Below are 16,186 nucleotides of genomic sequence, written 5' to 3'. Positions count from 1 at the left end.
TTAAATTTTGTTTATAAAAATATTTAAAATTGTCTTTTGTACTCTAAAATAATTGGTTTAACAAAATTTTTCAAAATTAAGAATAAGAATTTTGAAAATGTTATTAAATATCAAAATTCTTACTGCTTCTCAGTAAAAATCTTCTCTTCTGATGCCTGCTGTAGCTTCCTTATTGTATTTTATTTAAAATATTGTATCAAAGATTTTCTATTTACCAACTAATTCAAAAACCACTTAAATAAAAGTCATGTTTACACATTTGTCTAAAATTTGTTTGGTAATTATTCCCATTTTTTAAAGTATGTTAACATTTTAAGCATTTTGTTAACATTTCTTAGCAAAATGCGTGAGAAAATATTTTTGCAATTTGAATCCTTTAAATTTGTTGTGACTCATTCATAAATGTTCTTCGGCAAGTCTTATCTTGTAGAGGCTTGTATTTGTTTATTATTTGAAACTGGTTCGCTCGGTCATTCATATATTCTTTTGGTAGATTTTAGTGTGGCAAAAAATGAATGAATGAATGAACATTAATATTATTTTTGGAAGCCTAAGGCCAATGTGCAGACATACACTAAAAATAAAACAAAATATAAATTAATTGAGATGCATTCAACTTGTCTAAAATAAGTATATGTATTTGAGTTTACAGAGCATAATTAGTAATTCTAAGGACTATTTGACAGTAATTTTATGAGGCATACTGAGCATTATCTGCTCCCATTATTTTGAAAGCTCAACCAGCAAAGGCATATTGATATTTTGTCTTCATTTATATAGTAAACGTTTAATAATGGACATTTTAGAGGCGTGTTATATAATAAATTGAACATTAAATGTTAAGTAAAGCAAACTTTTTTGGATTTTCTAATTTACTGAATTCTCTCACACCATTTCTCCAAGTGTACGCGTGCAAATATGTTCGATTGCTGTTATTTGGTAATCACCGGGTTTTGGTGGATGTTGTGTAGAAATGCGATTAGAGAGCAGACTGTCAGACACACAGGCATGCAGCCAAAGGGATTGTTTTCTCGTACTAAATGAAAAGGTGTAACAGGAAGCCGTCAAATACCGACCATAAAAAACAACTAAACTTTAGCATTAAAATTTGGACAAGTCAATGAACTTTTTTTCTTTCTTAAAAAAATTCGTTAAATTTGAACTTAAATTTTTGTTTTTTTTTTTAATAAGTAATAAATAATTTGAAATCTTTACCAAAATAAGAAAACTGCAAGTGTGCGTTGTGCAGTTTGTTTTAAATAATTTTAGCACATGTCATTTAGTTTATTAAATTTAGCCATAAATTTTAATTTGGCATTCGGTATTCGTTATGTTTTTTCTGAACACAACTTTTCGGTTTTCTTAAGTTGACCAACATTTTGTTGTTTTAAAATTATTATTTGTCTTTTTTTTGTACAAAATCATAAGCGGTATTTAAAACTGGCTGCATGTGGCGAACCGGCCAAAGGAGAATGTTTATGCGGCTGCTATTTAAGCGGGTTTTTTATTTTATTTTTTTTTGCCGAGTTACCACAAAAAAAAAGACACATTATTTAGTTATTTAATAGTGTTTTGAATGTTTTATGCTTAAAAATTGTGCGTTTTTGGTAAAAGAGCTGAGAGATCTATTTTATTTATATGGTTTTGAAAGAGTGTGTGCGTTTTGCAGCCTTTAGGCCAAATTGCATAAAAACTTCCCACGATTTTGTGGTTTTACAGCACACGTTTAGGCAGGCATATGCTTGAATTTATATTATGTATGTTTTAGTTTAAAATAAAAAAAATAATAAAAATAAAGAAAAATACGTTTAATTTAAAAACCATAACAAAATAATTATTTTACCTTGCAGACAATTATGCGAGTCATAAATTTGTTAATTATAAAATTGAAGTACATAATTAATTAAGTTTTTCAAAGACGTGATTTGTTAATACTTTTTATGTGGAATTGAATTATTTACATACATAAGTATTTATATACAAAAATATTAGTTTTTAGGAAATTCACATTTAGAAAGGATTTTTTTTCACAATTAAACTATTCACTAAAAAGCTTTTTTCACCAATAAAGTAGAGATATTTTATAACCGCTTTCAGGAAAATGTTTCTACTTTAAATAAATTATAAATTATTGGAAGATTTCTTAAAGATTTTAAAATCTTTCCTAAAAACTAAAACAAAAATGGAAAAAGTATCTTTTGTGTTAAAAGCTTTTTTAATTTGTTAAAAAAATAAATCATTAAAAAAGCTTTATTTCAAAAAGGTTTTTGTTAAAAAGATTTAAAAAAAAAATTTTAAAATTTCCATTTTTTTTTAAATTTTTAAAGAAAGCTTTTTTTTTAATCTTCCAATAATTTATAAATTTCTTAAAAATTCACAAATATTTTTTTTTGTTTTTACAAAAAAATAAATAACTTTTTTGTTAACAAAAAACTTTTTTTTAATTTTTTTTCACAAATAAATCTATTTCAAAAATAAAGCTTTTTTTTAATGTTCACAATAAGCTTTTTAGTACAATTAAATATTTTTCAAAATAAAACTTAAAATAACTTTTTTTGTGAACAAAGCTTTTTTAAATTTGTTAAAAAAGCTTTTTCATAAAAAATTCTTTTTTCACAAATTAATATTTTTCAAAAATAACCATTTTTTGCAAAAAACATTACACAAAGAGTTGTTCATAATAAAATTGAAAAAAAAATTATAAAAAAGCTTTTTTTCAAAAATTAAACTTTTTGTTTTAGAAGAAAAATTAAACTTTTGTTTTATAAAAACTGGAAAAGTTACTTAGTTTTTTTCAAAGTTAAAGCTTTTCTAGTGTTTACAAAAAGCAAAGGGAATGTTTTTTTTACAATTAAACTAAAAGAAAATTACAAAATAGATTTTTTTAAAAAAGCTTTTTTTTGATATATGTATGACAAAGAAGCTTTTTTGTTAAAAAATTAATTTTAATTTGATAAAAAAGCCTTTGTAATAGTTTTGTCTAAAATAAATATTAAAAAAAAACTTTTTTTTTAATAATAAATTTAAAAAATACAAAAAAGCTTTATACACAAAAAAGCTTTTTATCACAAATTGAACTTAATTTTTTTTATTTGGGAAATAATTTTATCATTTTGTTGAAAAGGCTATTTCACATATAAAAACTTTTTGAAAATAAGCTTTTTCTCAAAAAATTTAACGTTTTTTTATAAAATATATAAAAAAAATTTTTTTTAAATTTAAAAGTGGAAAAGTAAATATATATTTTGTTAAAAAAGCTTTCATTTAATTTTGTTAAACATTTCTTTACACAAATAAATTTTTTTGCAAAAAGCTTTTTGGAATGTTCCAACAGATTTTTGTATAATTATGTAAATGTTTTTCACAATAAAGCTTAAACAAATTATAAAAATAATTTTTTCACAAATTAAACTTCAAAGCTTGGAAGAGCACGGTGTTGAATAACAAAAACTTTTGAAAACAAACTTTTTTGATTTAAAAAAAAATTAAAAAGCTTTTTTAATTATGTACAAAAAACTTTTTTCACAAATAAATCTTTTTAGAAAATAAACTTTTTCACAAAAAGCTTTCTTCTACAATTTTAATGTTATTCACAATAAAACTTTAAACAAAATTTCGAAAAAGCTTTTTTTTGTTTTGCAAAAAAATAAAACTTATTTCTGGGTATAATTTTGAATAATTCATAAACATTTTTAGGTATTTTCATTAATTAAATATGTATTTAATGAATTGTTTTATTTGATCTATACTTACAGCTGGAGGAAATAAAAACTAAAGAACGTAATATTGGGCAACTAAAAAAGGATTTACAAATTTTACAAAATTCTAAAACCACTAGCAGAAATGCAACGACTAATAATACTAATCTAACGAATAAAACGACGAATTCAAATGCAAAAATAAATCAAAATAATAAAAAACCAAAGAGCAGCCTCACAAATGCTGCAAACAACAAACAAAACGAAGAATCTTCCAAAGATAAAGAATCTTCCAAAGAAACAACTACAGCAACAACGAAAAACAAGGATTTAATTAAAAAAGCTGAAAATTCTGAGGTAAGTTTTAATAATAATAACATTCTATATTTAAATATAAACCAATTGGATTCTAGTTTTAAATTCACAACTTATTAAGTTAGATACTTAAGGAAGGGGAAAGTTCTTAAGAAAAAAATTATGTAAATTTCTCTGTTTCTCTTTCTTCTTAATTAATGCAATAATATTTAGCTACTTAAGGTTTGTTTTGAAAGTTTGTTTACAAATGTTAATGATCTTAACACTGATTAATTAAAACATATTTTCTATATAATACCAGACTTTATATTGAAATTCCCCTCTCTGCATATCCATTTTAATGCATTTGGAATCTGTCATCATGTTTCCAATTATGACTTTTTTTACTAGTTTTCTTCTTAATGAGAGTAAACAACACTTATTGTGTGAGAAGGCTGTTTATTAAACAACATTTTACAGCCAGTAACTCAGCTTCTTTATGTAAGAATTGAAAAAACAAAAAAAATATATAAAATTTTATTACCTTTCGGGTGGGTCCCGCTCATTAAAAAATCCAATCCAACTCGATTTTGTCTAGTCTATAGTTTTAGTCTTATTGATTTAAGCCGCCTGCTTTTTAATGTCTGTTAAACCGTCAACCTCTCTGGCCTGACTCATTTAGCTGTTTAAGTTTTTTAATGTCTGTAACTTTGTCTCAAATATTGATTGTCGTTCGTTTGAACAAAATTTACATAAAAATCTCATCACCTTTAGCTCATTTATGTTTAAAACGTCTTCTTCTGCAGCCTTTAAACTGTTGCAGTCCAAAAGGTGTTGATAAGAAAATTGTTACGGCCAGAAATTGTTAACAATTTTTTTTTTATTATTGTTGCACCACCTTTGATTAATACGAACGACCGTAAAATGTTGTTGAGAGTGGTTTTTAACTGGGGTGTGCGAGTGAGTATTAATGTGGCCATCGGTGTTTAAATTTCGTTTAATCGTTTGATTTATGAAGAAAATTTTAATAAATTTAAAATTATTGAAATTAATTTTCAGCATTTGCTATTATTTTTTGGAAAAGAGTTTTGCATCCCCAATTTCGAGCAAATTATGAAATACAGTTTCACCTTAATGGATCGTCAAAATTTTCAACAATGTTTGTTGGTTGTATGGTTCTATAAATTTACTTTCAAGAAAATCGAAAAAAGTCGACTAACTGAAAAAGGTCGTAAATTCGACTTTGTCAGGTTATTAAAAAATGAATTAAATGGTTTAAAGCTCTGATAAATTTAATTTTTATTGTATTTTTACAGTAAAAAAGTCGAAACTTCGACTTTTCATAATTAACTAAAAGTCGACTAAGAAAGTTCACAAATCGAATCGTCGACTTTTCATATATTAGAAAAAGTGGACTATTTAAAAATATAATTTATGTTTTAACTAAACAAACCGGATTTAAAGTCAAACGGATAAAAGACGATTAAAAAAAGGCGAAACTTCGATTATGCAAATGTCACGTCTACTTTTCATTAATTAACAAAAGTCGAAAAGCCGACTATTAAAAAATCGAAGAAAGTTATTATAAAACATTTAACATTTAACTAAAGAATACGGTTTAAAAAAGTCGTAAAGTCGACTTTGTCAGATTATAAAAAAAAATTAACTATTAATTAAATGGTTTAAAGCTCTGATAAATTAAATTCTAATTGTATTTTTACAGTAAAATAGGTAAAAAAAGTCTAAACTTCGACTTTTCATAAATGACTAAAAGTCGACTAAGAAAGTTCACAAGTCGAATCGTCGACTTTTCATATATTAGAAAAAGTGAACTATTTAAAAATTTAATTTATGTTTTAACTAAACAAACCCGATTTGAAGTCAAACGGATAAAAGTCGATTAAAAAAAGGCGATACATCGATTATGCAAAAACTTGAAAGTCGACTATGCAAAAGTATATGAAATATAAAAAATTAGAAACGTCTACTTTTCATAAATTAACAAAAGTCGAAAATTCAAAAATCGAAGAAAGTTATTATGAAACATTTAACTAAAGAACCCTGTTTAAAAAAGTCGTAAAGTTGACTTTGACAGATTAAATGGTTTAAAGCTCTGATAAATTTAATTCTAATTGTATTTTTACAGTAAAATAGGTAAAAAAAAGTCGAAACTTCGACTTTTCATAAATGACTAAAAGTCGACTAAGAAAGTTCACAAATCGAATCGGTGACTTTAGAAAATGTGGACTATTTAAATATTTAATTTATGTTTTAACTAAACAAACCGGATTTGAAGTCAAACGAATAAAAGTCTATTAAAAAAGGCGAAACTTCGATTATGCAAAAGTCAAGTCTACTTTTCATAAATTAACAAAAGTCGAAAAGCCGACTATTCAAAAATCGAAGAAAGTTATTATAAAACATTTAACTACCCCTTTAACCCTCGTTTAAAAAAGGCGTAAAGTCGACTTTGTCAAATTATAAAAAAATTATTTAACTATTAATTAAATGGTTTAAAGTCCTTGACAAATTTAATTTTAAATGTATTTTTACAGTAAAATTGGTAAAAAAGTCGAAACTTCGACTTTTCATAAATGACTAAAAGTTAAAAGGATAAAAGTCGATTAATTAAAGTTGAAACTATGCAAAACTTTATAAACGTTGATTTTTCATAAGTTAACAAAATTAGCAAAAGTCGTAAAGTCGACTGTTAAAAAATCAAGAAAAGTCAAAATGTCGAATTTTTGTTTCAATTATAGAACCCTAGTTTAGTTTGGTCTGGAAGCATTGAAAACTCGACTGTTCAAAAATCGAAAAAAGTCAAAAAGTCGACTTTTTGTTTTATTTATATAATAATTAATTATATAATTTTTTTTAAAATATTTTTTAGAAAAGTTTTTTTTAATTTTTTTTAAAAACGTTTTTTTGGAATTCTTTTTAAATTTAAAATTTTTTTTTTTGAAAAATAATTTGTGAAAAAATATTATTTTAATGAAAAAAAATTCGGGTTAAAAAATATTTATCCCGATCTTGACCCATTATATATAACTATAGCCTTATATACATCGTTGCAATGGACTTTGAAAATTTCTATCATTAGATATGCATATTGTCTATATTAATGACATAGTAATCCAGATATACATCAAAAATAGGCCAAAAATCGTGGTTGTCCCGGTTTTTTCCTTATATCTCTGTCATTTGTGGGCCGATTTTGTCGGTTTTAAATAACAACCGAGCCGGAAGAATTCCCGGACATGGCTATATGGACTCCGCTATCTATAACGATTCAGAATATATATACTTTGTGGGGTCGCAAATGAAAAATGTAGAAATTACAAACGGATTGACCAACTGACCACTCATGGGGAAGGGTATAAAAACTGTGTTTCTATTTAATTAAAATTTTGCGTAAATTTCAGTGGTCTGCATAAAGAGAACATGGATTGTAATAATATGTTGTAATCTGACCAGCTTTTAATTGTGATTTTTGTTTCTATTTGATAATTTTAAGGAACTTCGTTGACATTCGCGTTGTAACTGAGTTTTCAGATTTCGAGATGATAAATTTTAACCTCCTCCTCTACAATTTTTGTGAAGATTAGTTTACAATTGAACCAGTAGTTTAGATACTATAGACATAGTATATATTACTAGTAATAGCTCCTTTGAAGCCCTCCCCTACTACTCTCATATTTTTGATTTTTAAGTGGTAGCCACTTAAAAATTTTATTCATGATTGTAATTATGAGAAAATTTACAATTTTCCTTATCACATGTTTGTATTTATATCTTTATTTGCAGAATACCAAACTGAAAATAGGAAATTTCTTATTTTAAAGATTTTTTTTTGTTTTAGAGGAAGTGTAATTCAACACCATCTTCAAATGTATTTACTTGTTTGAACATTCTCAAAACAAAAACAACCCTTAATGGTTTGTCCCAAGATTGTCTTATATTACAATACATTTGTATCTACATCTTTTACATTTCATTACATGATTTTGGCTTTTCGTAATGTTTCTTTCCACCTGCATTTCAATGTTACAACCACAACACTTTGCAGCTTCAAACATGTTTGATGCGAACCGCAACTCAATACAAATAAAGCCGGTTTTTCTGTGTTTGTTTGCAACCTAAAGAAATTTAGTTTCAGCTGTTTGTTGATGTTTATTCGAACTGCAAACTCAGTTGAGTTCGTGATAAGTTCAGGTGCGCAGGCGTAACGCGTAAAAATCGTGTGAATGAAAGAAATATTTTATGAAATAAACAAAGCCAGAATTTACGGAATCAAAATTTTTGGCAAATTAATCAACAAAATGCAATTAAATAAAAGTGAAAACAAACAAAAATAATCTAAACTTTAACAAGCAAAACAAAATTTGAATACTTTAACCTTGAATTAATTAAAACAAAAAATCTATAATAATAGAAAATTAAAATATGAAAAAAATTCTTATTAAATGAATATTAATAGTATTATGTACACAAAATAAAAATTAAAATTCAACATAAAATATATCCCCCAAAAAATGTAAGAAACAAAAGGTTCTCAATTTTGTGAAATTTTATACCAGAAAGACAAGTTTCTTTTTCGTTGCTTTTTTTTAGTATTAAACTCAGCAAAGTGGTAATAAGATCCTCCAAAAAAAAACACAAAAAATTTTCGTAAATTTAACCAAACAAATAAAAAACCCATACAACAAGTTTACAAGTGCATTTTTACCCCCAAAAAAATTTTGAACAAAATAAAAATTTATAAAGAAGTTGTGGTTTAAGTTGTTGTTTATTGAATTTCATTTCAATTATTTGTCCTCTTGAAAAATTATTTATTTTGTTGTTGAAAATCGAGAGTTTATGCAGTGAATTTCAATGTCTCCTTCTCTATGGTTCTTTTAGTTTGTCCCCTAAATTGTAATTTCAAATACAATTTAACTTAATGTATGCAAAATACCATTATTAGCAAAGAAATAAAAAAAAATTAAAATTCAAACTTAGCAACCAGTATTTTCATCGTCATCATTGTGTTTATTAAACTGTCAACTTGTGTGCCATGAATAGGGGAGTGAGTGCAAAACGACATCTTAATGTTTTAAGGATTTATGTTTTCCTGTGTGTTAAAGAATGTTTATTTTTAAACAACAAAACCTGCTGCAGGTGCTAAATATTTAAATTCATTTAAACTAAAGAAAAAAATATACAATTATTTAAACAAACTAAACTTTAAAATAATACATACATTAAATAACAACAAGAAAAATACTTATAATTGTGGGAATTAGTCACTTGACTTTACAGTTTATTATTAAAAAAAAATTTGCTAATTAATTGTTCAAGCCCTGCTTAAGCAGCAACCAACAAAAAAAAACACCTAAAAGTGTGAATTTATTAATAATGAATAGACTGAATTGTTAATCTTCTCCGACTACTTAAATGATTCATTGTTAAACCAAACACAAATTCTTAAAACTAACCAGAGAAAAACTATATGGTTTGAAAACACTTCAAAGAGAGCTTAAAAATTCAAAATATTTGTTAAATAAATTTATTAAAAACTTGATTTAAACAATTAAATTGAACAAAAGCTATGGCTCATTGGTTATAAATGATAAAAATGCGTCGGAATTCTTATTAAATTTAGAAAATTGAGTTATAAAATTATGAAATACATGTACGTTCTTAAATATTTTATTAAGAATTTTGTAAAAACAAACAAATTGCTTAATTTTCATATTTTATTTAAAATAACTTTTTAAATAAAAAGTATTTTTTTAATTTATAAAACTAAGTCTGTATTATCAATTTAAAGCAAAAGTAGTTTTTTAAAGCTTTGATTTTTTAGTACTTTATGCTTAAAATCCAAAAAAATTTCATTAACATTTAGAATTTAGTTTTTCTATATAAAATACTTGAAAAAGTACACATTTTTTAGCTTTTAGTTTTTCTTTGATAATTGTATAATTTTAGATTTCTATACTAATTTCATGCATTTTCTAAAAAGTACTTTTTATGGTACTTTTATCCAAACATTTTTAAAATTGAAATTTTCGAATATAAATTATATTTTTTTTGCGTTTGATGTTTTTAAACAATTTTGCAAATTTAAAAAAAAATTATTTGAAATTTAGAATTTATTTTTTCTAAATTTTTAAATTTACTTATTGTAGAAATGGCTTAGATTTTTTATTAAAATCAATCAATATATCTATATTATCGTAATTTCTCATTTAAAGTACTATTTCGAACATTGTGGAAATTATATTCAAATAATTTTTAATTTTCCCAGAAAGTACTTTTTATAATACATTATATAGAAAAGTACCAATTTTTGGTATTTACAAGCATATACAAGATTTCCTTTGATACTTTGCAATCAAGTGATTTGGAAAAAGGTACTTTTTATGGTACAATTTTTAATTAAATATGTTTAATTCACCATAAAATATAAATTTTCGTTATTTCTACAAAAAAGTACTATTTTGTTGTTGTAATTGTGTATAAGTTATGTTAGAATTTGCTAATTGAAATATTCTTAACTAATTTCTGTATTTTCCAAAAAAGTACTTTTTGTGGTACTTTTTTAACTTTTTAAGAAAAGTACTTTTTAAGCTCATTTTTTTTTTAGAATTTTTATAGATTTATGTTAACATTTGAGAATTTTGTAATATTTATCGAATTTCATGATTTTCCAAAATGTACTTTTTTTGGTACTTTTTAATTTTTAAAGGGAAAGTACAAATTTTTAGTACCTATAAGTTTATACAAGGTTTTGTTTGTTTATTTGCAATCAAGTGATTTTTAAAAAAAAGTAATTTTTATAGTACAATTTTGAAATTATTAATAAAATACTCAAGAAAAGTACTTTTTAAACTCAATTTTTTTTTTGGTAATTTTGAAAGATTTATATTAAGATTTAAGAATTTTGTAATTTTTATCTAAATTCTTGATTTTCCAAAAAGTACTTTTTTGGTACTTTTTAATTTCTAAAGGAAAGGTACTAATTTTTAGTAATTATAAGCTTATAAATATAATGTTCTTTTTATGGTACAATTTTTAAATTATTAATTAAATATAATTTACCAAAAAATATAGTTTATTTTTTTAATTTCCATATATACAGTTACTAAAGTACGATCGACTTTTTGTGCCTTTTTTTAAAAATCTATATATTTAAAAATACAAGGCCTGACTCATTCATTCCCTCACTCATTCATTGACTCATGTGTGTAAAAGTATTATTTTGTTGTTGTATTTGTGTATAATTTATGTTTAAATTTGGTAATTAACTGATCCTAAACTAATTTCTGAATTTTTCAAAAAAGTACTTTTAATGGTACCTGTTTTAGTTTTATTATATTTTTAAAATTTTTAGTATTTGAATAAGTTATTTGTTATTATTTGAGAATTAAATAATTTGAACTTCTGCGTGATATTCTCAAAAGTACTTGTTGTAGTACTTTTTTAACTTTTTTTTACTCTTTAAACACATTTTTTTTTAGTAATTTTGAAAGATTTATGTTAAAATTTGAGACTTTGGTAATTTTTATTAAATTTCTTGATTTTTCAAAAAACGTACTTTTTTTTGGTACTTTTTAACTTTTCAAGAAAAATACATTTTAAGCCCAATTTCAGTAATTTTGAAAGATGTTAAGATTTGAGAATTTTGTAATTTTTAACTAATATCTTGATTTTCCAAAAAGTACTTTTTTGATACTTTTTTAATTTCTAATGGAAAAGTACTAATTTTTAATAGTTTTCTAAATAAGGAGTGAGATCGAAAAATTCTTAACACACGTTTTTCATTACATTTTTTAACCCAAGTATTATTTGAATTTTTTTTTGATCAAGTTACCTTTGAAAAACATGTCAGTTATTATGTGTAATGTCAATTATATTAATTTTTTTGTTAATCTGATTAAAATGAGTGACCAGAAAAAAGTGCGTACTGAAATTATTAAATATTTTCAACAAAACCCAACTTGGTCTTACAAAAAGTTGGCCAAGCATACAAAGGTCTGCCGTCAAACTGTTTCCAATGTTATTAAACAGTACCGGGAGAACTTGTCAGTTGATAGAAAACCTGGTTCAGGTAGAAGGAATGGTCCACATGATGTTTCTAAAGCCAAAAAAAATAGAACGCATTTTCAAAAGAGCTCCCAACACATCCGGTAGGAAAGCAGCCCGGTTAGCTCAGTGCTCGGACTATTTGGTACGAAAAGTTAAAGCTAATGCAGGTTTAAAAACATACAAGGCTCAAAAAGTTCCTGACAGGAACGCTACTAAAAATTTAGAGGCCAAAAACAGAGCACGGAAATTGAAGTCAAGTTTTATAAAAAAATATTCTTGCTGCATAATGGATGACGAAACGTATGTTCTGGCAGATTTTTCGCAACTTCCAGGTCAAAAATTTTATGTTGCTGATGCTCGAGGGAATGTTGAAGAAAAGTTTAGGACCCAAAAGCAGACAAAATTTCCCAGAAAGTTCTTGGTATGGCAAGCAATATGCAGTTGCGGCAAAAGAAGCCACTCATTTGTTACAACGGGCTCTATAAATACCGAAATTTACATCAAGGAATGTTTACAAAAAAGGCTGCTTCCATTCATAAGACTTCATAATGTGTCCACTTATTTTTGGCCTGACTTGGCATCCTGTCACTATGGCAAACAAGCCCTTGAGTGGTACAAGAACAATAATGTGGTATTTGTACCAAGAGAGGCAAATCCTCCAAACTGCCCGGAGCTAAGGCCAGTGGAGAGATATTGGGCTCTTGTTAAAAGAGAATTGAAGAGTACAAAAAAGGTGTCCAAAAGTGTGGTAGATTTTAAACGGAGATGGACTACATGTTCGAGCAAAGTGACAGAAAGCACTATAAAAACGTTAATGGAAGGGTTTCCGAAAAAGGTTCAAAATTTCATCACTAGTGATTAAAACTATAAAAATAATTTTTTTTGTAAATTGTAATAATAATTTCAATCAAATAAAAAAAAAATTAAAGCTGTAAGTTTAGTGGTTTCTTTTTTATAAACATATATGTATGTTAAGAATTTTTCGATCTCACTCCTTAGTAGTTTTTATATAAAAGTACACATTTTTGTAGATTTTAGTAAATTTAACAAAATGTTAATGGTACTTTTTAATATCTATAAAAAAAATGGAAATTTGTAGAATTGAATAATTTCAAACTTATATAGGCTTTCCAAAAAAGTACTTCTATGGTATTGAAGTTCTATGGAAAAGTACTTTTTTAAATTACTATTTTTTGTATTATTTTTGTATAATTTAATTTAAAATTTTCGAATTTATTATTTTTTTTAAAAAAATTTCTTAATTTTCCAAAAAGTACTTTTTATGGAACTTTTTTTTATTTTCCATAGAATATTTCTCATTTTTATAGCTTTTATTAGCATTTTAAATTTTCAGTATTAAATGATTACAATATGAAATGGATTTCCAAAAAACTTCTTTTTTGAGTGGTACTATAGAATAGTACTTTCAAAAAAGTACTATTTTTTTGTATCCTTTGTAAAATTTAAGTTAAAACTTTAAAAATTCGTAATTTTTTAAACAAATTTGTTTATTTTCTCAAAAAGTACTTTTTTCATTGTTTCAAATCTATATATTATAGTATTTTGGTAGTAGTTTTTAAAGAAAATTTTTATTGAATTTATTGAGTTTTAACATAAATTTATTGGTTGAATATTTATTGTACTTTTTAAGTCGTAGCTTATATGACTCCTTATTCCGAGCTTTTCTAGCTGGGGTTATTCCTAGCTAAATGCAACACTGACTTTCAATATTTTCCCATTAAAATTCAGTTTCTCTTAATGTCATTGTTTCATTTACATCTTTAATTATTTGTTTCTTTTGTTCAATTTAATTTTTAAGAAATTGTTAAGATTTCTGCAAAACGAAATAGGCATTTTACGTACATAAATAATTGTCAGTTTAATTATATGCCAATTAAAACTAATAAATATAAACAATTTCAACAAAAGTTGCTCTGTATTTACACGTAAAAGCAGAGCATGCCAAACTAACAAACAAAATTCAAACGCGTAAATGGCTGAGATTGAAAAATATCAATAGAAAAACAATAACAACGATTTAATTAACCATGCATGAAGTATGACAACATTTAACAACAATATGTATCTACAACAATTCTTCATATTGTATTAAACAAGTATCATTTGTATCTAAAAGTTGAACCGAAAAACAATATCAAAACATAGAAATACTTGTCCGTCTGTCTGTCTGTATGTGAACAACAAACATGTGTTTCTCAAAAAATATTTCTTCATGCGAGCTTGAGTATTGAATTTAGCCTGGTTTTAATTTTTTATTGTTTGTTTTTGCAATTGCGAATTCCCAATGAAAGTGAATTTTTTGGTTTCATTCGATTTATATGAATTCACTTTTATGTTTTAGAATCAAAGACAAAGACAAGTATTAAACTGTCCATTTAGTTGACATAAGCTAATTTAATATTTAATGGTATTTTATGTTTTGCTGGCATTAAACAAAAAATACTCCCATTTTAAAAACCTTTAAGCAACTCAGATTTCCTTTACTTACTCTAAAGCTAAAAAAAAGTTAAACCCAATAACCTAAATTACCACACAAACTCGGGATGTAAAAAAAACCTCTGCTACTTTGTGTGTTTTTGTTGCTGTTGCTGTTGCATTAATGCATTAATTTATGTTTTGCTTTGCATTTAATTTGTTTAGAAAAAAAGTTCATTGCAAACAAAAAAGAAAAATAAAGAAACCAAGCAAAAGAAATACAGCTCAAATTTGCCAAACCAAAATGAACCAATTGGGGTCAGTGAAAAGTGTTTAAACTGTTAACGACAATATGTATTATGTTTTGTTTAAATACAACAACAACAAAAGTCTTTATAAATAAATAATTTATATTTATTTTTACAACCAAAAGCGTTTTGACCAACATTAATACCTTCTGCATACAAGTGCGAGTACTCGCTTTAACTTGTATGAGAGACGACTATACGTCTATTATTTTCCCACAATACACTATTTCCGATTAAAAATTGTTTGAAAAAATTCTTAGGAAAACAAATATAATTAAACAAGTTGTACAATATATTCAGCAACATATTGCAATGAAACTTTATGCTCAATATTTTCATTTGAGAATGTTTAAATTTGTTGCACATTAACTTAGCAACATGTTGCTAAGAAACTTGTGTAAGCAATTTTGGCAATAAGAAAATGAATTCAAAGCAACATGTTCCTAAGAAATTTGTTTAAAACTATTTCAGCAATATGTTGCTAAGAGTAATGTTGTAATACATTTTCAGCAACATGTTTCAAAATACAATTTGTAACAGACATACAATTTCAGCAAACATGCTGTACAAAAATTTATTGCGTAAAATTTTACGAAACACATTTTAAAAAAAATTGTTTATTGTTGCTAAAAAAAATGCTGTCAAATTTTACAAAACATATTTTTAAAAAATTCGTTTATTTCAGCAACATGTTGCTAAAAAAAAATTTTGTTATAAATTGTTGCGGACATGTTGCTAGGAAAATTGTTTCTTAGTGTTTCAGCAACATGTTACTAAGAATTTTGCTAGAAACATTTTGTACACAATTTGAAGCAACATGTCACAAAGATATTTTAGCCATATGTGGCTGAACATTTTCATATAATTGTTGCTAAAAAAAATTTAAAACAATTCTTAGCAACATGTTGCCATATATTTTCTACAAGTTGCTAAAGAAATATTGCAATACATTTTTAACAACATCTAGCAAAGAGATATTTTTTTAAGTATTTTCAGCAACATGTTGCTATAAAAGCAAAATGTTACTGAAAATTTGTTCCATACTTCCAGCAATATGTTGCTTAGCAAAAAATTTCAAAATCAATTCAGCTTTATGTTGCTAAGATGATGTTTGTAAACAACTGTTAAATACATTATTACATATTTAATATTTTCTGCAACATGTTGCTAAGGAAATTTGTATACAATATTTTCAAAGGAAAATTTCTATGCAAATGTTGGACGAAATATATTTAGATACAAGTTTCAGAGAAAATTATTGAGTAATATTTTCTGCAACATGTTGCTAAGCTAATTTTTATAAAATTTTTTCATGGAAAAGCTACTGTGAAAATTGTTGACCAAATATTTTTAGATACATGTTGTTGCGAAAATTGTTGAGTA

General features: G+C 25.1%; 1 protein-coding gene across 2 annotated transcripts in view; it reads left to right on the top strand.

The window, feature by feature from the left end:
- Positions 1-16,186, top strand: part of LOC135949262 (putative uncharacterized protein DDB_G0267840) — a 168,003-nt gene that overhangs the window by 39,655 nt on the left and 112,162 nt on the right. For both annotated transcript variants that reach the window (XM_065498768.1, XM_065498767.1), the window contains one exon: positions 3,756-4,055. In XM_065498768.1, coding sequence (XP_065354840.1) covers positions 3,756-4,055 — 300 coding nt within the window. The remainder of the gene's footprint in view (positions 1-3,755; positions 4,056-16,186) is intronic.

This window comes from Calliphora vicina, chromosome 1, assembly GCF_958450345.1.
Source record: "Calliphora vicina chromosome 1, idCalVici1.1, whole genome shotgun sequence".
Taxonomy (NCBI): Eukaryota; Metazoa; Arthropoda; class Insecta; order Diptera; family Calliphoridae; genus Calliphora; species Calliphora vicina.
The sequence above is the reverse complement of the archived record's forward strand: the minus strand, read 5'-3'. Positions and strand labels throughout refer to the sequence as shown.